This window comes from Maylandia zebra, linkage group LG3 (assembly GCF_041146795.1).
Source record: "Maylandia zebra isolate NMK-2024a linkage group LG3, Mzebra_GT3a, whole genome shotgun sequence".
NCBI lineage: Eukaryota > Metazoa > Chordata > Actinopteri > Cichliformes > Cichlidae > Maylandia > Maylandia zebra.
In genome coordinates, this window is record NC_135169.1 from 24,256,858 (window position 1) to 24,278,453 (window position 21,596).

General features: G+C 41.4%; 3 protein-coding genes across 6 annotated transcripts in view; 1 reads left to right on the top strand and 2 right to left on the bottom strand.

The window, feature by feature from the left end:
- Positions 1 to 15: 15 nt before the first annotated feature.
- Positions 16 to 12,188, bottom strand: tkfc (triokinase/FMN cyclase). 2 transcript variants are annotated; one of them, XM_076881262.1, is made up of 18 exons: positions 12,081 to 12,188; positions 11,365 to 11,554; positions 11,182 to 11,286; positions 9,167 to 9,354; positions 7,385 to 7,463; positions 7,200 to 7,289; positions 6,589 to 6,623; positions 6,419 to 6,503; positions 6,243 to 6,332; positions 5,739 to 5,855; positions 3,749 to 3,868; positions 3,313 to 3,450; positions 3,134 to 3,240; positions 2,940 to 3,046; positions 2,074 to 2,107; positions 1,883 to 1,975; positions 1,629 to 1,795; positions 16 to 1,472 (listed from the first exon to the last, which is right to left on the bottom strand). In XM_076881262.1, the coding sequence occupies exons 1-17, from the start codon at positions 12,084 to 12,086 to the stop codon at positions 1,637 to 1,639; spliced, it is 1,743 nt and encodes a 580-aa protein (XP_076737377.1). In that variant the 5' UTR covers positions 12,087 to 12,188; the 3' UTR covers positions 16 to 1,472; positions 1,629 to 1,636. The 2 variants fall into 2 exon arrangements, with proteins under 2 accessions (XP_076737377.1, XP_004561178.3); XM_004561121.3 differs by having other exon boundaries at positions 16 to 1,795; positions 12,081 to 12,180.
- Positions 12,189 to 12,764: 576 nt separating this feature from the next.
- LOC101481183 (small ribosomal subunit protein mS40-like) lies at positions 12,765 to 13,274 on the bottom strand. Its single transcript, XM_076882166.1, is given in 3 exon segments — positions 12,765 to 12,901; positions 12,904 to 12,962; positions 12,964 to 13,274. Coding segments are annotated over 3 exon segments (507 nt in total).
- Positions 13,275 to 14,296: 1,022 nt separating this feature from the next.
- The window catches only part of exoc6b (exocyst complex component 6B), a 130,527-nt gene continuing 123,227 nt past the window's right edge, over positions 14,297 to 21,596 (top strand). Inside the window, exon 1 of one of the 3 annotated variants that reach the window (XM_004561120.4) lies at positions 14,297 to 14,508. In XM_004561120.4, the coding sequence (XP_004561177.3) occupies positions 14,420 to 14,508 (89 nt within the window). In that variant the 5' untranslated portion in view covers positions 14,297 to 14,419. The remainder of the gene's footprint in view (positions 14,509 to 21,596) is intronic. The other 2 variants (XM_004561117.3, XM_004561119.4) reach the window with 2 other exon arrangements.

The following is a 21,596-nucleotide window of genomic DNA, read 5'->3' on the forward strand; positions in this document are numbered from 1 at the left end:
GGAAGACAAGAAAAAGACTTTATCTGCACGTTTTAATCATCAAAGAGAAAAATCTTTACAGACTGTGAGAATCACGAGACGGTTGTTGAACCATGTCCACTCATTTTCACTGTGTGGAAGAGGACAGGGAGTGGGTGCGTGCTGTTAAAGCACACATATCTATATGTACACATAATATGTCTTAGTTACTTTATTATATCAGGACTGTCCTACTGCACTGGAATCTAAACTACATTTAATCTGTATTATGCCACACAGTGGAACAAGAAAGATAAAAGACCTTCATATTTAAAATTAAAAATATATAAAAGAAGCAGCTGCTCCAACTCCCTTCAGGACCCAGAGTTGAATATGAAGATAACACCGTACGGACACACGAACAGACTGACAGACATCAAAGGGTAGATGGACACTTTGATGGATGCATGGATAGATAGGTAGACAGATGATGCATGCAGGAATCATGGATAGATGTGTAGATGGGTGGATGGATGATGTATACATGTTTGGATTCATGCATGCATGGAAGGATGAATGGATGAATGAACAATGCATACATGGTTGGATACATGGATTACTATGGAGATGCATGGATGGATATTGTATGGGTAGATGACTGCATGCATGCATGCATGGATGATGGATGTTTGCATGAATGCATGCACAGATGAATGCAGGTCATCTTCATGTTAATAATATTTTCCTTTCATATCATCACATCCTGAACCTTTTACCATAGGAGGTGTTAAACCCACCAATGAACTATGAATGCTGCTGCTATACAAGTTGTGTTGTGTGAAGAACAAACGTGTATCTGAACAATAAAAAAAAGGTCTACAGACCTGGCAACAGATTATGTGCTGCATGAAAGCGATCATCTTAGTGTGCACGAGCTGTGGCCTCACTTTAAAAGCTGCTGTATTGCAGCCTTTAGGATTATCTTTACTGCACATCATATAGCAGGAAATGCAACAAAAGAATTTCCCAAACATTTATCTTCACTAATTATCTGAATCATACTGATATCAATCACACAAACCCTTCATAAAGTCAAGATCATCGCTGCAGCAGGAAGAAACGGTGATGGAGCATCTGATCACAAAGTGAAAAAAGCTGGGCTCTCCCTTAGAGACAGAGTGAAGAGTTTGGCCTTTCAAGAGATGGACTCTGGCTTCTCTGGAATGCCAGTAATCCCTGTGATCCCAGATCAGTACCAGAAAAATGGATAAATGGATCTTGCTTTTTTAATAACAAATACCAAAATCACTAACACCAATCTATTAATAGATTTTTCCTTTATTAGTAGAAACTATGAATATTCCCTTCTGCTACAAAAGTCTCCTGCTGTTCATATGATTCAGTTTTCAATGGAATATGTTTTAGAGACAATACCAAAGTTATTTTTCTTGATTTTTGCTTTACATCTTTGCACTGCTGCCATAATTTTTTACATCCTTTTGTTTCGTAAACTCAGTTTAACAGCTTGTAATGACTTACTTTGTGTATAGTGTGAAAAATAGCTTCCAAAAATGTAAAATATGCATCACAAAATCAAAATATTTTAAATGATAATCACTCTTGCATCACAGTTTTGTTTAGGTAGCATTAGCCCTCTACTCTTATCCTGGTGGCTGCATCACTTTCGCCCCTCTAGCACCTCCAGAATAGCTTTCAAGATGGTTGCCACAGCTACAGCACCAGGGTCTGGCAGGCTGACCAGGTTGGGTGAGATGTAGCTGGCTCTCCCAGCCCTTGCTTTAAGGTCACGAGTTGCCTCCGCTCCTGAAGCAGCTTTCTGTGGAGACCGAAGCAAAAGGAACATTATGTAGAAAAATCTGCTGAGTGAGCAGTGCAACCACATCAACACCAGGTGGCACCATACCTTCACAGCACTTTGCAGTACAGCCATGTGTCCACCAGATGGAGCTGTGGCCAGCTTAATCAGTTCATCAACTGCAGGGCACAAAGCATCCAGCTACAAGGTAAGAGAAACAAAGAAACTTCACTGCTAAAGACACTCTTCATAAATTAGGTCATTCAGATTAAATGAGATTTGGGGGACAAAAATCTTACCATTGTTCTGTCTCCAGGGGCGGCACCACCATATCTGCAAGAAAGTCAACATTTAAGTCCGACCTGGCCATTGCACAGAAATCTGGAGGTTCGGTTGAAAAACAATGAAGACAATTTGCACTTTTCTCTTCCTTGACTTTTATTCTCCTTGAGTTGTGACATACACTAACAGCCCACTTACTCATCTTTGTACTTTTGAGATTACAGAGGAACTAGCAGCAATGCAAAAATGGACTATGACAGCTAGTCATTTGTTCAAGGACCTAACTGTATGCTGCGATAAGCTGGGTCTGAAAAGGAAGAAACTTGCAGTTGTTGTAGACAATGGCTGTCCAAATCTGACAGGGAAGAATACTGGATTTTTGCAGAGGATACAAGATAAAGTGACTTACATGCATCCAGAACTGAACTGGTATTTTTGCATTGTGTTATAAACCAGGAGATGTAGTGAAATCCCCTGCTAATATTAACTATGTTCTGAATGTTGTAACTTAAAGCTTCATCCGGCGAAAGACCTGATGAAGTCAACTCAGTGTTGGACTTTTGGAGGAGCATGACACTGAAAATGGTGACATAGGCTACCACACACCTGCCAGGTTGGCAAATAATATGGGACCTGAGAGCATTAATTCAAAAGTTAAATGTAAGGATATTCCAGAGCTTTCAGACTGGAAGGCAAGTATAGCATTTGCTGATGATGTGACTGTAGTAATGAATAAACTAAGTTTCTTTTAAACCAACTGGAGAGCAGCACGCCAACATTGATCATAAGATCAAAAACTCTGGAACAGCAGTTAAATGGCCATATGAAGAAGAAAAGTGGACTTTGAAATAAATACAGACATGAAAATGTTACCAACCCTTACTTTTTCATTGCTTCTGTCCCAGCATTCATAGCAGTGGCCCAGGCTGCAGCATTGCTCCGCCCCTCGGTCACATGACCGGCTGCCGCAGTGAGGAACAGACTGTACAACTGAAATAAACTGAGCATTAGTACATGTGCTTGTGCTGATTAAGACAGAATACTGCAGTCAAACACCACTTGAATCAATAAACCCACCGCTCCTGAAGACCCGCCCATTTTCTCCTGCACCAATCCAGCAACGACTGATAACAGCTTCCCGGGGCAACCGGGGACCACATGTCCTTGAAGCCACTCCTGAATGGCTGAACAAGCATCTTCACTATTTTTACAAGTTCCTCTTTAAGCTACTGAAGATAGTAATCACAGTTTCTTACCTCTAGCAGCCTGAGCATGAGTATTACCACAGTCTCCATCCCCGGAAGCACGATCAAGGGAATTGAGTTCCTCCTGCTTTTCCAACAGAGTGGAGCAAATCTTCTCCAAGGTTTTATGCATCACAGGACTAAGTGGTCCTGCCAAGAATAACAAAACAAACTTCCATTTAAAAAAAGCCCAAACTATTTTATTAATATATAGATCAGAAATTATATACTGGGCTAGAGAGTAAGAGTTAATGGATGTTATGTGTCCTAACTGGAATGTCCAATATGCCCTCTCTGACAGCACAATTTGTTGGTTTCCTTTTGTTCATCCTGTTTCAATTTCATGCAGGTAAACAAGTTTTAAACATGTTCAATTATAAGCCTTGAATAAGTAATGCATTACAATAATTGATTGCAATACACATACACAAAAAGCTCATGAACTAACCTTCAGAGTGCTTCTCATCTTGTGGCCGTTTGATGGTTGTTTGTGGTTCTGTGATGTAGCTGCGTCCACTCAAACACACATTGCTGAGGTTTGGCCAGGCAGGGGCAGTAGTCTTAGCATCTTGATGGGACAAAGGAGGTGTGTGTTTTTCATTAGTAACAAATTTATTTATCATATAAATCTGTGTCTCTGAACCCATATGAGAGTGCTTATTTGTGTGGTTCTATCAGAAGTTAATATTCACTCATCTTGGGGATGAAAGTCCTGCTAAGTTTGGATTTATGATTACTTTGAACCAGTCCTTTTCCAGGGTAGAATAATTGTACAGCATAAATCTAATAACTTAATTTAAATCTAATGAGAAATCAAGAACTGGGTGCAAAAGTCTGCATTTATTTAAGAGAGAGATAAGATAAGACTTTATTGATGCCACAACGGGGAAATTTTTGCATCACCTCAGCTCAGGTACAGATATCAGAAGGAAATACAAAAATACAATAAGTACAATCAATGAAAAAAGGAAGATAATACACTGTATACAATGGTAGCATACACAGTATGTGATTATGGATATGTGGTGACCTTGGATGTTCAGTGTCCAGTGACTTATGACATCGTGATTTTTGGGTTGGGTTTGGGTATTTTGGGCTTTCACACTCAGAGTAGCCATCAACAAGCTCCTGGCATAATTCTAGCATGATATTTGATCATTCTTCTTGGTAGAATTGGTGGAGTTCATTTAAATTTCCTGGTTTCCTGACATGGCCGCAGCTTTCAAGCTTACTTTTAGCCTGCTTTATCCATTTAAACCAATTTTTAAACCAACTGTGTCCAAGTTTCAACCACCTAGCTGTCAATTTGAAGGGAAGTTAAAGAACTTAGAGGTACTCCTTCTTCATTATTCCATCCACTTTATCCAATGTACCAGTACCACCAGTAGCAAAACACCCTCAGAGATGTCATAGTGTCATACAGTGTTTTAAGCTTTGAAAGCCTCACCTTTACTCCTCCAAACATCTCTCTGTGGCCAAACAGCTCAATCTTTGCCTCTTCTAATCATAAAGCATTTCTTCAGAAGGCATTTCAGTCAAGCTTGAAGATGTAAATTTTGGCACAGGATCTTCCTTCTTGGGCTGTACCCTCTCAATCCATGAAGATGTAAAACTCGCTTCACTGTGGACAAACACGCTGGTGTTCCAGCAGTTTCCAGTTTATAACTCGCTTTGATGATTTCTGGGTTGTTCCTGAACATCCAAATCAGTCTCGTGAGGGTGACAGTGGGTCTTCCTCCAGACTTTGGCAAAGTGGTGACACAGCCTAATAACTTCAGCTAATGACCTTTGAATCTGAAGTTTTTTTGAAAACACCTCCAAGAGACCATCCCAACTTGTGTCATACATCACTCGGTTATCTTTCCTGCCCAGTAGTAGTTCCTCGCTTCAAAGATGCAGAAAGTAGGTACATGTTGGTGAATTTCACAGAGATTTCATGGTCTCTGCTCTCTAATTGCTGCTAGTCTCCTCCACTCCATAAGGGATTGTTCAGACATATGACTTTCAGACTCTCACACTCTCACCTCTGGGTCAGACTTGTTTTCACATCTTGCCTCATGTGATTAGGTACAGGATCAATAGGGGGTCCATGACCCTCTTCGGGGGACACTCACATAGGGCTTAAAATCTATGACTCTCCACCAGGTGCTCTTAGAACCAAAGAAGTCTCTCGGATGAGAAGTGAAACTTCTTCAAGGAAACTCCAAGAAGTCCAGATGCTTTTCTTTCCAAGCTCTTTAGACCACTGGATTAGTTGTTTGCCTCGTGGTTTTCATGCCAAAGAGCTGACTGACTGGTTGCTGCTGCCATGTCGATCATGTAAGCATTCACTTTGAAGCTTCTGAAGTTTGAAGTTCTGAAGCTCTGAATACACTGTGATGTTATGACAAAGGCCCTCACAAGTTTAGAAAAACAAAGCTATGTGTTTGAACACTTACCTATCAGCCTCAGTGTTTCCTTGTCAGCCCTCATCAGGGTCAGCGACACTCCTGCCATCTCCAGAGAGGTCATGAACAACCCAGACATCACCCTGGCAACCACCACTCCACGGCTTTCTATAAAAAACACCAATCATATTCCAGATTATCGAATGATCGTGCTGTTCCCCCACCCACCAAAACCAGCCAATCAAATCACATCTGAGCTCATGCTAAGTGCTAATAAAAAATGTTATTCAATAGCATTCATTAACGTTCCACTGTGGTTTCTTTTAGTTAGTCTAGCTACTCACAAAAACTGCCATTCATAAGCTATGAAAAATAAAAGAGACAAGGTTATGTTTTACATGGACGATATTTTAGCTCACAGGGTGTAGTGAGATGCAGGTATTTATTTTCCTGCATATTAAAGTTAAAATGGTGATCATGTGAGAGAAGCACAGTAGGACCCAGCTAAGTATGGTTAAATGCTTACCTCACACACACACACAGACACACACTTACCCAGGCAGATGATGGCCGATCTAGTCACCACAGCCATCTCTAGGCAAGACAGAGCTCCAAGGTTGTTCACGCACACAACCACACTGTCTCCTGTAGGAAAGAGGGAAAAAACACACACATGGAGAGTAGCCGTACTAACGGTCAGCATGATACATGATCGATGTCATTTAGTGAACCTGATTTCAGCGGCAGATGCGATTGGCTGCTTGGGTTGGTCATGTGGTCTATCATGGTCTTGACCACCTCATCAGCAGAGGCCACCTGAGGGAGAAGATCAACAGAAACTGAGCCATACAGCCTGATGGTAAAAGCACATTCAGGCTGTTAAGGTTCAAATCCGACTCACCTTTGACCTCTTTATTCCAGGTTCCCCGTGGATACCTGAAAATAGAAAGAAAACACTGGCTGTTATTTCATTTTCGTCTCCTGTGCTCTTGCCATCCGTGCATCTTTAGAAGAGTTTCCATCATTTTCTCAGCTTTTACAAGTGAATTTCCTCCAGTTTTATGAATTGAATAGAAAGATTCAGATTAAAGACACCCAACCCATTTAACATGCTGAAATTCTGACATCCCCATCTCCCCATTTGACTGAATGAATTCTTTGGAAACACTATTTTATGCTTCACTTAAACCATTTTGCTGCTCTTAACTGCTCTTGCACACCACTAGATGGTGCAATTCAGTCATTTTCTCTAAAATATCACTAACATGATGTCACATCTGCAGAGAAAGTCAAAGATGGAGATTGGCCATTCTAACGATCTGGTTTTAAATCATTTGTCACAAAAAAAAAAAAATGTAAAAAGTATTCATTAGCTTGGGTGGAAGTTTAGTTCTGGAAATAAAAGTCTAGATAACTGGTGTCAGCCCAAAAGGCTGCTCTCCATATTCTGCCACTCTCTTTCTCCTGCTCTCACAACTCCACCTTTTCCATCCTCCTCTAATCATCCCTCACCCAGCCCGACCTCCATGTCTCCTGGCGGTAGATCGAAGGAAGGCAGGCAGCCGGGAACGCTGCATGGAGACAGACTCACCCCCAGAGTGCCTGGAGTAAAACAGAAACATCATTAAGAAAAATATTCCAGTGTTCCCAGAAAGTATTAAATGTATTAAAAAACCCCAAAAGAAAGCGCGACTCACCGATCCTCTTTAAAATCTCCGTCACCTTGGAAACAATCTGATCCAATGAGCAGCCCTCTTCTGCTAAAGCACCAGCCAGCTAACAGAGCGAGAGACCACATGTTTAAAGGCAAGAAAAATACTACAAAAATCTAATAAAAGCATCAATGATACGAGGCTGCATGGTGCAAAATATACAAATTCATGGTTTCTGCTTAAGTTCACAAGATGACGTATACTTTCCTGTTCCAACAACCTAGATCAACAAAATACAACATCATAAAATGACTCACAACAATGACGGTAAAATAAATAAATACAAATAATAATATAAAAAGAAATACACAAAAGAGCTTCATTCAGTGGGAAAAAACATGGAGCGTTTAATAAAATGTGACATTATTATTGTGGTTCTAATAAAAATATGTATTACAAAAAATAATTACGTGGGAAAAATAAATAATTACAGGGTAAAGTAAAAAAAATAATGCCAGAGTTTATGAATGAATTATTGCCTAATTATTTTTTAATTAAATTAGACACATTTAAGGGCATATTATACATTTAATTCATGTTTGATGTTGGCAGTTTCAGTCCTCCATACGTTTTAAGATTTGTTTTTGCTTTTCCTTTTTTTTTAAAAAATTATTATTAAGAGAACAGTTTCACAGTTTCTTTTTTGCAAGATCAGTAACCGGCACATACTTGCCAGCCTTGAGACCTCAGAATTAGGGAGACAAAGGGGGGGGGGGGGGTTGGTATATATATATATATATATATATACACATATTCAAAAAACTTGAATTTTACAGTGTTTATTTATTTAAAATTATTTATTTAAAGTAAGTTAAATGTCGCTGTTATTACTGTCCCCCAGCTGGGGCTGTCCAAATGCAGAGGCTGCATCCACCTGAGGACCCAGCCTTCATGGTCTAAGTGGGCCGGGTCCTCCAAAAGCCAGGTAGGCCGGAAGTGAGCAACTGTGACGGTCTAGCCTTCAGAATTACGTCACGAGCTCTCTCGGTGGAGTGAAACTGCCGTCTGCTCCTTGCTATCTAAATATAACCGGATGCTGGCGTAAATTCTCGACCATCTCACACTTCTGTTTAGTCAGTTTTGTGTTTGACGTTTATTCAGCTGTGTGAAAACCCCAGAGGAAGTTTTATTTAATCTAGTAACTTTAATCTCAGCCAAACGGATTTACTCAGGAACAAATAAAACACTGAAAAAAAAGTCAAACAATAACAGTTTTAGGTTATCTAAGTGACTTATATATCATGTTTAACCTGAGTAGCGAAAGACCGCAGGGGCTTGAAAACGTGCCGGGAGTTTGCTGTTCTCGCCAACTCAGTTATTTGAAGTTTACACAGCTACATTCTCGCCTGAAAATATGCTAAAAGTTTATTTTGCGACCCAGAAAGAATAATAAGAGTAATATTAAAACTAAGTAGCTGCCGCCATTGTTGGAAACTGGAACTGGCTGGGCTGAGCTATGAATTCTGGGATATGGTTTTTCATTTTTGTTGTCCAGGTGGAAAATCAGGAGAAATTCGGGAGAATGGTGACTCCGGGAGGGGCACTGAAATTCAGAATTCTCCCGGAAAAATAGGGAGGGTTGGCATGTATGAACCGGCAGACAGGACAAATGTGCCTCATGTAGCTTTATAACAGCATTTGTACCATAAAAAAAATGAGCACAGTGATATAATATTATAACCCTTTTAACTCAGGATACACTTGTACTGGTCCAAGTTGAGCTGTTTCCAGAGTAAATAACACCTCTATTAGGCTGTTGTTGTGTACCTTATGTATGAAGACAGTGCCACACAAGCCTCTTCTTCCAGCCTTACTTGGTTGGTCAAAGGCGCAGTCTTCCGCAACTATCACCATGTCAACAGCAACGCCCTGGTTACGAGCTTGCTCTGCAGCCAATCCAAAGTTAAGGCGGTCACCTGTGTAGTTCTTCACAATGAGAAGGACCCCAGAGGCTCCTGAGTGGGAAGACTGTTGTTAGTTCATTGGATATTTAAAAAAAAAAAAAAAACTTGCAGCAGGTCACAGACAGTATATAAAAGATGGACATAGCTTTTAGGTCTATGTATCTTAAAAGCTGCATTCTCTCTAATGGCCACCAGGGGACAACTGCTTTGGCTGCACAACGAACCCTCTGACCTCAGCAAACACTTTTAGTTATGGCTTTGACTCTCTAGTTTGTGACTGATGGGTCGCTACCCTATGAACAGCATCCTCAGTTTCTCAGTCAGATACGCACTCACAACTCCAGCTTGCTAACCATTAGTATAAAGTGTGTCTCAGTCTTTTATATACAGTCTTTGTTCCCTTCTGCCAGAGACAGCAGTAGCTGATCTGGGGTTATGATGAGCATCTGTTCTCACAACATCACTTTGTTGTCCTTATCCTTCTTTTTGGGGCCAGCAGCCTACACCTATTGCAGTGTAACTACGAGAAGGATTCATGGTCACCTGTTGCAAACCTAACTCTATGTTTTGCCAAAAAGGAAAGTTTTAAGCCTAATCTTAAAAGAAGAGACAGTGGCTCTATCCCAATTCAGGGTCTGCAGCCTTAAAGTACGCAGCCTCAATGATCCTCAAGGGCCGCGTACTTAAAGACCGCTAAGGCCGGAAATGCGAGGCTTGTGAAATGGGACGGTCTAGCCTCCGTTGCGCTGCCCAGGTTGCCTAGCAACCATGATACTAACAGCTGGAAACGTTTCATACAGCTTTGTCTGACAGACATGAAGGAGAACATCATTTGTTTGTTTGTTTCTACATGAGCTTTGGTCATTCTCTGTAAGATTAAGCTCAGCTATTGAACGGCGTATATTTTAAAGTAAAGGCTTTAAAACCAAGTTAGTACAAACGTCACTAATGTCACATAACTTTGCCGACATGTGGCCAACAGTAATGTTTTAATGTTCTTCGTTATTAAACATTTGCACATAAATAAGTGACATAATATTCAGTACTTAGTTAAAGTTTACTCTTCAGGCGCCCCTCCTTAAAATTCAGGGAAATGAAGGACGCATTTGAGGGCCGCATTTCGAGCAGCCTTCGAATTGGGACAGCCTTCGTCGCGTCGCTGTGACGTAATCGGCCTTAAAATGCAGCCTTTATGGCTGCAGACCCTGAATTGGGATACAGCCATAGTCTGTCTCCTGCATCCAAACTGAGAGCTGGTTCCACAGAAGAGGGGCCTGAAAGCTGAAGGCTCTGCCTCCCAGTAGTTGCTGCAGGATAGTAATTTATCTGCAGACTAACACAGGTGCTCAGTAACCTTTGATTTTGCACAGGAATATAACTCAAATATAACCAGCTGGCATCCAGTTGAGTCGATTCCACCCTACTGCCACATGCTGGCAATCTGCATGCACTTATTTGCAAACTGTGAGACTGACTGAAGACAGTCTGAGTCTGTCCATTGCAGACAGGTTACTTCACACCAGGTGGGTGAAGGTGTTAGACCCTCTGTGACTACTTACAAAAATAATGCAATCACCATGGACACAGATTTTTTCCTCACTGAAAGGAAGTGGCCACCAAATTTTTATAAGGTGCAGCGTTAACGACGGCAACAGTGCAGCACTGTCACAGGGCGAGATCAGTGAACCATTTTGGCAAAAGGATCAAATGTAAAAGGTCAAACTTCAAATCAAATCAACAGTTAGACTTTTTTAAAAAGAGTTGCACCACACTGCACTGTGCAAGCACTGGTTTTATTAAACAGATAAGATCAGTGATTATATATGCACTACCAACTCTCACAGACACACACACACGGAAAACTGAAGGACACATTGCCTGCATTGTGCAAAGAGAGAATGGCAGCAAGGATACTGCCAGGAGGCGGCGATGCAAACACTCCTCCTGCAACAGCCGCCGACAGCATCCCTGCTCCGATATAACCTGAGGATACGAGGAGGAGAAATCAGAGCTGAGGTAATCAGAAGCATCTCATGTTCATGTGTAAAGGAATAGTCTTACCTGCGTGTGCAGGCTCGTGGCCCGACCCCCCTCCAGAGAGGAGGGCCACTTTTCCCTTGAGGTTTTCAAGGTCATACCGAAGCACAACCCTGTGGCCTTTTAGCAGAGAGAGGCCCCCAGAGGCCCTGACGAGGCCGAGGAGGGCGTCATCCACGCAACTCTCTGCTGAGTTGATCAACTTCTTCTGGGGCTGAAATAGAAAGAGATAAAAAATAAAAATGGGGAAAAAACCCCACATAGAATATGTGTTTTTGATCAGCCTCAAAAGACACAACTGAGATGCCGTTTATCCTCATACAAGTTACACAACGAGGCATCTGCGAATCTGTGGAAATGCCATTCAAATGTCTTAATGATTGAAGTCCAAGAGTTGCCCTCAGCAGGTGGCACAGACACAGTCAAGCAGATCCACGCCGCCTGTGTTTGTGTATATGCGCGAGTTAAATTAAAGTTGGCAAAAGCTGCACAATTAAACTAAAAACAAACTAAAGTTTTATTTGCAACAACAGCGCAATTAAAATGCTGAGTTTTCACAGCTTGTTCCCGTTATCACTGCATGGACTCTGATCCATGTGCAAAGTGCTGCGGGCTCATCCAGCCTAGCGAACCACTGACATTTCATGTTAACACAAATTATCAACCGGACAATCTTCACTCGTATTCAAACAGATCGCTTCAAATTGTCTTTATTCTTCTTCTTCTTTTTTTTTTTTTACCTCCATCTTAACTTTTCTCGCTCTCTCACTCTTCCGACAGCAGGCACAATGAGTAGCGTCAGATCCGAAAGCTTTACTCAGACTGACACCTGCAGTCTGAGTAAGCAAGTATGCCTACAAAATAAAAGCATTGCTCCCCTTTTAAAAGCACACATATAGTCCGTGGAGTACAAAAATGCTCCAAAACTGCATTATGTTGGAGATACAGCAAAATCAGACTGCTATTAAATAAAAGAGCTAAAAGATGCGAGGCCAGAATATACTTGTGGTTTTAATTTGAAAATATCAAAGGAAGTCTTGTTTCGGTTTAAGCTCGAGAAAGGACACAGCGGTCACGCCCACCTTTTTGTTTCCGGGAAAATTATTAAAACTTGAGTTTTCAGTTTGTTTCGTTTGTATATAGGCCATTGTCATATGGATGTTCAAAGGGCTTTACAGGCACAAACACATATTAGGAAATTACATATGAGGTCACTTAGATGTAAAACCCCTCAGAAATAAAGGCATATAGTATAAATAAGTCACACATAAGTTCCTGTGAAATTAGACAAAGCGAAAATATGAAATAAAGGAACTTTAAAAACAAATAATCAAACAATAGAAATGCAAGAAAGAAACAATTTCAGAATTAACAGAAGTAAGAGGCTCTTTGTGACAGCATGACCAGTGCCGCGGTCACTTTAATTAAGCCTTATATGTCTTCTTGACTTTAGCCACTTCATTCTCATCAGGAAGTATTTCCCCATATCATTTATACCAATTGTCATCTAAAGTAAAGGAAGGGGGTGGTGGTGTGGAGCCCACAGCATCATGGGAATTATGCTGTGGGCATATCCCACATATGGAATCTGAAAAGGAAGTAAGCCGTGATCTTGTGCTGTTAATTGTCTCATTTAGCTTCTTCTGCTGTTTCATACAGACACCAGTTCGAGTGGAATCCAACACCATTCCAGTTTGGGGACTAATGAATTGCTGCAACAACTTGACATTCTGATGGTGAATGATGATGTTTGGATCACAACAAATTGAGCAGGGGTTTCCACATATGTTATCACCTCTAATGCAAGTCTTACAAGTCTTGTGAGGGGGGATGTCTACTTTGTGGTTCCTCCTGTAGTCAGTCCACACTGGATTGCTTCCATACCTTTCAATATACTCTTCACTCTCCATGTAATCCCAAGGCCTGTCCTCCATCCTAAAGCAATGCTGCTTTGCAGTAAGAGTGTCTGGGATGTATAAATAGAGACAAAGAAAGACATGTCCTTGCAGGTAGCCTCTAGAAGGGACTGATACTGACGAACTGAATGTGAAATTGAAGGCGACACACGACATAAAAACATTGCGATGTACTTCATGGAGGTAGCCATTTTCAGATCCTACCCGGATTAGAGGTGAAAGGTCTTATACAGTATATCTTATCGCCATGTTGTCCTACTACAACATGGCGCCTCTGTCAGTGCGCCCCAGGGTGGCTGTGGCTACATTGTAGCTTGCCATCACCAGTGTGTGAATGTGTGTGTGAATGGGTGGATGACAGGTTGTGTAAAGCGCTTTGGGGTCCTTAGGGACTAGAAAAGCGCTATATAAATACAGGCCATTTACCATTTACCATTTTACTATAGATCAGGGGTGTCAAACATTAAAGCCATTATACTCAAATAAATGGCTTCACTGCAATTTTCACCCTTTTAATGGACCATTTTGGTCAAATAGTAAAATTTTGGTTATTTTTATTGATTTCCTGCAAATTGACTGTTTTACAAAAAAGTAAAAAAAAAAAAACAGTCAACACATTATTGTTATTTTTGATTAAGATGCCAAACTGGAGATGAATGCTCAAAACATATTTTTTTATTTTAAATTTTATTTAATGTTGATGACCGTGAGAAGTTTTAAAAGGTGCCAACAAATAAAAGTGATTGTTATTATTTACTTAGTGTATTGTTATGCTATGTTATGTTTACATAATGACAACAAAGAGTCTTCAATCTTGAATCAGAAGTAAAACAACATTTAAAAGGGGAGTAAAAAATCTAGTTTATTTTATCAAACCAAGTAGGGGACTGAAAATTCCAGTGCTCAGTTTAACCGATTTAAATCGGTGGTTTTAGTTAAAACCGCAAATGTCACTTTTTAAACTCTTTTAACAACATTAACACTCTACAGGTCGCCGCTCCTCATAACACAACGTCCCTTCTTCCCGACAAAGAGGAAAGCTCCGCTCACTCGGGCTGCTCGGTTAAAATATCAAGCCAACCCTGTGGTTCCTCCTGCCGTGACGCACAGATCCCGGCGAGTCTGTTCAGCTCAGCTCGGAACCGTCCGGAGCAACATGCAGGATGGCGAGTTTGGAGACAGCCGCCGAGCACGAACGTATCCTGCGGGAAATCGAGAGCACAGACACCAACTGTATCGGACCGACACTCCGGTGAGTCAGTCCCCACTCCACGGCTGGGGGAGCAGCAGCGTCACTCAGCTTGCGGGAGCCGAGGCTAGCTGGCTGCGACTAGCGCTGATCCAGAGACTCCCGGAGCTTGCTCAAAACTTTAACCCATCTGCTTCCATTATCGGACAGCTAGCCGGCTAACTTTAGCAAACATTAAAGCTAGCTAATTTCCACTTTGAACATATAGAGTGTCGAGCCTGAACAGTCCTGACTGCCGGCTGTCTTTATTGGCTTCACGTTTTCTTCTCAAGGCGGGTTGTTTGGCTTTGTCGCAGAAGTTTCGGCAAGTCGTCCACAGGAATTTCAACAACTTTGGCTAACATTAAGCTAACTGTGCTAATTAATTGACATTCGGCACACACGGGGGCACAAGCCTGTTTTCCCGTGGCCGAACCGTTCGTGTTACCCGTGTGGCTCTGTGTACTTGTCAGGGCAGGGTTAGTAAACTTTATTCTGTATGGAGGGGGCGAGTGTTTGTGCCCTTTGCTGTTAGCAGCAGCTTTATCAAGGAGTGTCAAGTGCAGCAGCCGTGACAAACCCTGCATGTGTCAATGAATGAAGACAGAGGCTCAGTCCAAACCCTCCCCGAGCAGCAGAGAGGCACGTGCTGATGGTTGTCATGCTTCTAATTGACCGTTTAGTGTCTTTATCAATAATTTAGTGGAAGCTACACTTAAAAGATTGCCTTGCTTCCCTTTTTGTTTTGTTTTTTGGTTTGCTCAATCATATTAGCAGGGAATGGAGGAGGATGCTTCGTTTTGCACCTGGAATGGGTACACACTCGTGTTTATCTTCAGCTTTCAGATTAGAGGTGAAAAACACAACGAGAGCATAAGAGCAAGACGTAAGAGCAAAGGGATCTTCTACAAATTGTGGCCTTTGAGTGGCCTCTGTGAAGCAGCTTTGTTCCTGACCAGTGGTGTTTGCCCTGATTGTCCAGAGAGGAAACAGGCAGTGAATGAAGATCGGAAATGCTGCAGGCTACCAAAGGCGTATCAAAGGTGTTTTTCCCCTCTTATTCCTCTACGTTGGGCTCTTCTGGTCATCATAAGTCCTGTTTAAACTTGTTATTCAGGGCACCTCCGCTGTGTGTTTGTTTGTGTGTGTGTGTGTGTGTGAGAGAGAAAGAGCATGTGTGTTTATCAGTCCTCTCCAGATCCTGTTGCTAAAATGACTTGACAACTTTGTGCGACACCCCCGGTTGCCGCGTTCGTCTGCCTTTTTATATTATTCTTTTTCCCCCCTCCTGTGGGTGACGTTTCATCTCCTGTGTCCGACTCCTCAGTATTTCCACTTCACCCTGTGTGCGCTCAACACTCTGAAAATACACTGGCAAAGTCTAATTTTGGAGCTGTCATATTCATTGCGAGTTAAATTTAGTCCAGAGACGCCTAAAAAAGGGAGTTTTGTTTGCAAAGGAAGGAAGTTGTCAAGTTTGCATGTATGGAGTGGGGAAATGAAACTTTCCAAAGAAGCATTTTTTTTTTTTTTTTGGTAAGTGCAGATATTCTACAGGGCTTTAAAAAAAGAGGGATATAAAACAGTAAAAAATACCTACCACTAGGGCTGGGCTATATCATACTGTTCACGGTAATACCGGTGTAATTTTGGGCAACATAGGAAAATGAGATATCGCGATAGAATATGGGTAAAATGCGCATGCGCAGTGCCTTTTGTTTACATACACACATGGCGGCGACGCAGAATGAAAAGAGCGAAAGCGGATCGTTGAATGAAACAGATGAACCAGAACTGGTTTGTAAAGATGCTGCAACTTCAGTGATGTGGAACTGGTTTAGCTTTCGTCCGTCAGATACACAACAAACCACTATTTTTGGTAGAGCATGCTAGCAGGCTGTTGTTATTACCGCGTTGTTTGGAAAATATGGCAAACTTAAAATCAATCCGATTTTATGTACACGGCGCTCAAAAATCTGTCAAATGTTTTAGTACGACTTTGCAAAGCTACAAAGTCGCACCGCTTGATGGATTGTCGGAGCATTACGGCTATCGTAGGCAGGAGCCTCGCGGAGTGATACGTACTGTGCTTCAACATAATATTACCGTATTGTGTGTGTATAACCTCTTAAGTTTTGTGGATATTATACATGGTTATGCTGAGGATATGTCGGCCAGTTTCCACTGGAAATGCCTTTTGGTTAAACTGTCAGCAAGGAATTTGCATTTGCACTGTTAAATTTTTATATAACTTTAATGCACATAAAAAACAGCTGCTTGTTTAAGTGAAAATACATTGATGGGGTTTTTTGCACTAATAAAGTTGTGGAGTTGTAAAGTATTTTGTCTAGTGTCAATTATATCGTCAGTTATATCGTTATCGCAAATTTTCAAATGTATATCGTGATAAATATTTTTGGTCATATCGCCCTGCTCTACCTACCACATCTGGTAATGAACTATTGGACTGTCGGTTATGTCGACAAATCTGTTGGGGCTTCATTACTTTAATCTCTTAATTCAGTTTTGAAAAGTAAACTTCTTAAACTTTTGATTGAGCTACATCTTCTGCAACTTTTTCTAACTTCTGGCTATTATTCAGCCTCCATTTAACTTTCCCAGGACTAAAAGTCCCCAGAAAGAGCCTGGAAAAATCAAATTGGCAGTGAGAGCTGTGTGCGTGCGCGTCTGTGTGTGTGTGCGCGTGTGAATGCAGCGCTGGTGTGCAGGTCGAGGCTAGCTGCAGAATTCCACCCTGACAGCATAAATATGACTGCAGCAACCAGCCAACTCCCTCAGGTTACAACATAAACTCAAGACTGAAATGCTGTGGATAAATACTAAAATATTGTGTGTGTGTGTGTGTGTGTGTGTGTGTGTGTGTGTGTGTGTGTGTGTGTGTGTGTGTTTAGGCCTGTTCAATCTCCTTGTTGCTCTGTGACAGCTGGGATAGGCTCCGGCTCATCCTCGACCCTGAACTGGATGAGCTCTTAAAAAGATCGATGGGTGGGTGTTTAACCTTGATGCTAATGGGTTAGTGAAGCCCAGACAGTCCAATCAAAATATTCATTGAGGTTGTTGTGGCCACTACAGGGCTGGACATTACAGTGAAGATTGTTGATATTGTTAATAAATTACAACATCAGCTAAAGCAACTGTTTGTATAGCTTGAAGATTTTGTTAAAGTTTAGTGGAACAAAAGCTCAAAATTCATGGTAGAAATCCCACTTTGTGTGCCAGGAATCTCATTTAGTGTTTCAGCTGCCTTTATTAAAATTTCAGTAGCCTCTGCTGGCATCCTTGACCATAAGGTGAAAGCTTAAAGAGTGATGTGTGAAAAGGAAGCTTCCAAGTATTGTTTGTCCTTTGTTGTTTCTCGGAGTACTTTGTTGCTTTTTGCTTTTTCTAGTAAATACTTGTCTTTTTTTTTTTCCCCCCAAGAAGAAAAAAAAAGTACTTTGAGCCTCCCGAAGTATATTTTTGGAGCCCCCAGGGGTTAAAAGAAGTTCGGGAAAGCAGTGCTGTCAAAATTGATTCCAGAAAAACGTTTTGAAAAATTATTTTTAAAGCAAAGAAACTGTAAAGCAAAACACACATAACTGGACTGTTATAAAATTAAAGTTGGGAATCCTCAGACACGTCGAATATGACGTTATTGCAGTTTCTTACATTTTGTGATATTCTGAGTATTGCAGTAACACACATTACTATTTATCACCTTTTTTCAACTGCAAATTAATTTCTCAAAGTTAAACTATGTCTGTATCAGTTTTCTACAATAACACATTTATTTCACCTCAGTTTTTTTCAAAACGAGATTCTCAAGCACGCCAGCACTGTCACTAAAACATGCCATAAATGTTGCCATAAGGCGGAGCTTACTGAAAGGGGTCAAGTTGGCAATTAGATCCAATCTGTTTCTGACAATACAGCAATGAAATGTGATAGATCGTCAGCTCACGTAGGGGCTTGGCAGCCTTCCCGCTTTATAGAAATATAACCAGTTGGCAGCCAGCTGAGTCGAGTCCCCTCGAGTTGTGCTCATTGACAGACTCGTTCAGACTGATGGCAGCATGTTGGATATTATTATTGTTGACACAATTATTTACGAACCATTGACAATCTCTCTGAGAGATTTGCAGAAAAGTTGCCTCCTATCAGGCGGCTTGTGCAATCAACCTTTGATCACAGTTGGATCATTATCTCATGTGTATAATTAGCCCATTTAAAACTATGTGAAAACATTCGTAGAACAAAAGAAAATTAAAACAAGAAAAAAATAAACTGTTTACCTTCAGCTGACCTCCATTCACTTATTTTCTCTAATTATGTCAGGCTAAGTCATTCACACCTCTCCCTCCGTCTCTCCTTACACTGCCCATTGTGTGTCTGAGTCAGTGATCGCTCCACCCGTTTGACTTTGACATAAACACTAAGCTGTGTTGCAGGTGCATTGCACTCCATTAATCCCACCCCAGCAGCGATGTAATTTTGCTCGTGGATATCCAGCTTCTTATTTTTAGTGCTGATATTTTTTTCCTTATTTCCTGATCATTTTCAGTTTAATATAAAGTATTTTTGACAGCTGTGAAAGGACAATGGACTCAAAACAGTAAATGACATCCAAGGCTTAAAATCTCTCAGGCTTCTATTTTCCTTCTTGAGGGCGTTTGGGGTTTAAACTTTTTTCCTTACTTTAAATATGACGTATCAGCTTTACTGAATACTTGGGGAGCTTGCTGACGTTGTGTCACAATGTGTGATGTGAAAGCATTGAAATGGGACGAGAACTGGTGACCAAGTCTGAACGCACAAAAACAGGAAACGTTTAGAAAGGGGCAGAATATTGCGGACAATGTCAAACACTGGCGGTGTGTGTTTATTAAAGAACTATTTAAATGTGAAACATAAGTTAACCCATGGCTTGAACAGAAAGTATTTAATCACTTTAAAAAAAAAAAAAGAAGTGTTGGGTATTGTGGATATAAACTCTATGGAGTGTGGTATTGGGCGACATTAGTTCATCTTTTAATTCAGGTGTTTTCAGTGTCATTGTCACAGGTGTATAAGATAAGTAGTAAGATCCATGCAGTGTGCCTTTACAAATGTTAGTGAGAGTGGGGCGCTCTAACGGGCTCACTGAATTTAAGCATGGATGCCACTAGAGCAGGGCGAGATGACCAAACATATTTATCACGATATACATTTGATAATTTGCGATAACGATATAATTGACACTAGACAAAATACTTTACAACTCCACAACTTTGATGGGTTTTTTTTGCACTAATAATGTATTCTCACTTGAACAAGCAGCTGTTTTTTTATGTGCAGTAAAGTTATATAAACATTTAACAGTGCAAATGCAAATCCTTGCTGACAGTTTAACCAAAAGGCATTTCCAGTGGAAACTGGCCGACATATCCTCAGCATAACAATGTATAATATCCACAAAACTTAAGAGGTTATACACACACAATACAGTAATATTATGTTGAAGCACAGTACGTATCACTCCACGAGGCTCCTGCCTACGATAGCCGTAATGCTCCGACAATCCATCAAGCGTTGCGGGCTCGTAGCTTAGCAAAGTCGTACTAAAACATTTGACAGATTTTTGAGTGCCGTGTACGACATAAAATCATTTCGAGGTCAGTAAACACAACCAGGATTCATACATAAGGCACACAGGATTATAAGGGCCACTGTCGATTTTCAGAAAAATCAAAGGATTGAGTTTAAGTGTGCCGTATTTTCCAAACAACACGGTAATAACGACGGCCCGCTAGCATGCTCTACCAAAAATAGTGCTTTGTTGTGTATCTGACGGACGAAAGCTAAACCAGTTCCACACTGAAGTTGCAGCATTTTTACAAACCAATTCTGGTTCATCTGTTTCATTCAACGATCCGCTTTCGCCCTCATTCTCCGTCGCCGGCACGCTTTTTCCGCCATGTGCGTATGTAAACAAAGGCACTGCACATGTGCGTTGCCCAACACTATACCGGTATTACCGTGAACAGTATGATATGGCCCGGCCTAGATGCCACTGTTGCAACAAGTCAGTCTGTGAAAACTCTTCCCTCCTAGATATTCCATGAACAGCTGTAAGTGTCATTATTGCAAAGTGGAGGCATTTAGGAACCACTGCAACTTTCAGAGTGGGTGTGTCATCAACACTCTGCTGACTCAAGAACTGCAGAGCTCCAAACCTCCTCTGGCATTAACATCAGCACAAAAACAGGGTGCTGGGTGTCAAATGTAAGGTGGAGCAGTGTAAAACATGCTGGCAGTGGACTCCAACGCAGTGGTCCTGTGTTCTGTGACTTGACCAAGCTCTCTCCTCTTATCTGGTAGTCGGAGGAGTCTGGGTTTGGCAAATGTTAGGATAAGGTTACCTGCTTGACCGGAGCTGTGGGGGTCTGGGCCCCCTGAGGTCCAGCGAAAGGAAATCAAGACATTGTAAACAATTCTCTGCTTTTGACTTTGTGGGAAAAATATGGGGAAAGTCTATTTCCTGTTCTATCATGACTGTGCCCCAGTGCACCGAACAACGCCCATAGATGCACGGTGTGATGAGTTAAGTGTAGAAAAGCCTAAAGGTCCCACACCAAGCCAGACCCTCTTGTCCGACATCAGTGAACTTTCTCCTGCTGTACTTGAGGGTAGAGCGCACTTATGTCACCTTGCTGGTTTCCTAGAGAGTGTTTACGTTTTAAAGATGTCACTGGTGAACTGTCCAACTATTTTCACATTAAATTGTAGCTTAAAAACAAGTGTAGCTTTAAAAGAAAGCTGCTTGGCGCTGCGGGCTTGCTGTGTGCTGGTGGAAACCCCGAGAGATTTCTGTGACTGTTAGGCTGTCACTCTCTGTGCTGATGCGTGAAAACATCCCCCTCAGCGACTTTGTGATTGTTACAGAGGAACTGTCACTACCCGATCCGTACCGGAAACCCGATCGGTACCCCGCATGCGCAAATCTTACGTCACTTCCTCTCTTTGCGACATTCAATATATTTGAATGATGCGGTTAGCGCCCAGTTAGCTCCTAGCATTTCTCAACAGCTCTGCCTTCTTTTCGACTGCCCGGGACATTTAAACAATGGATAATC

What these genes read in the sequence shown, in the direction of transcription:
- tkfc (XM_076881262.1), bottom strand. An exon ending in CCACGAGCCTGCACACGCAG is followed by an intron (nt 11,287 to 11,364) that starts GTAAGACTATTC and finishes TCGTATCCTCAG; the next exon opens with GTTATATCGGAGCAGGGATG. An exon ending in GCACTGTCTTCATACATAAG is followed by an intron (nt 7,464 to 9,166) that starts GTACACAACAAC and finishes TCGCTCTGTTAG; the next exon opens with CTGGCTGGTGCTTTAGCAGA.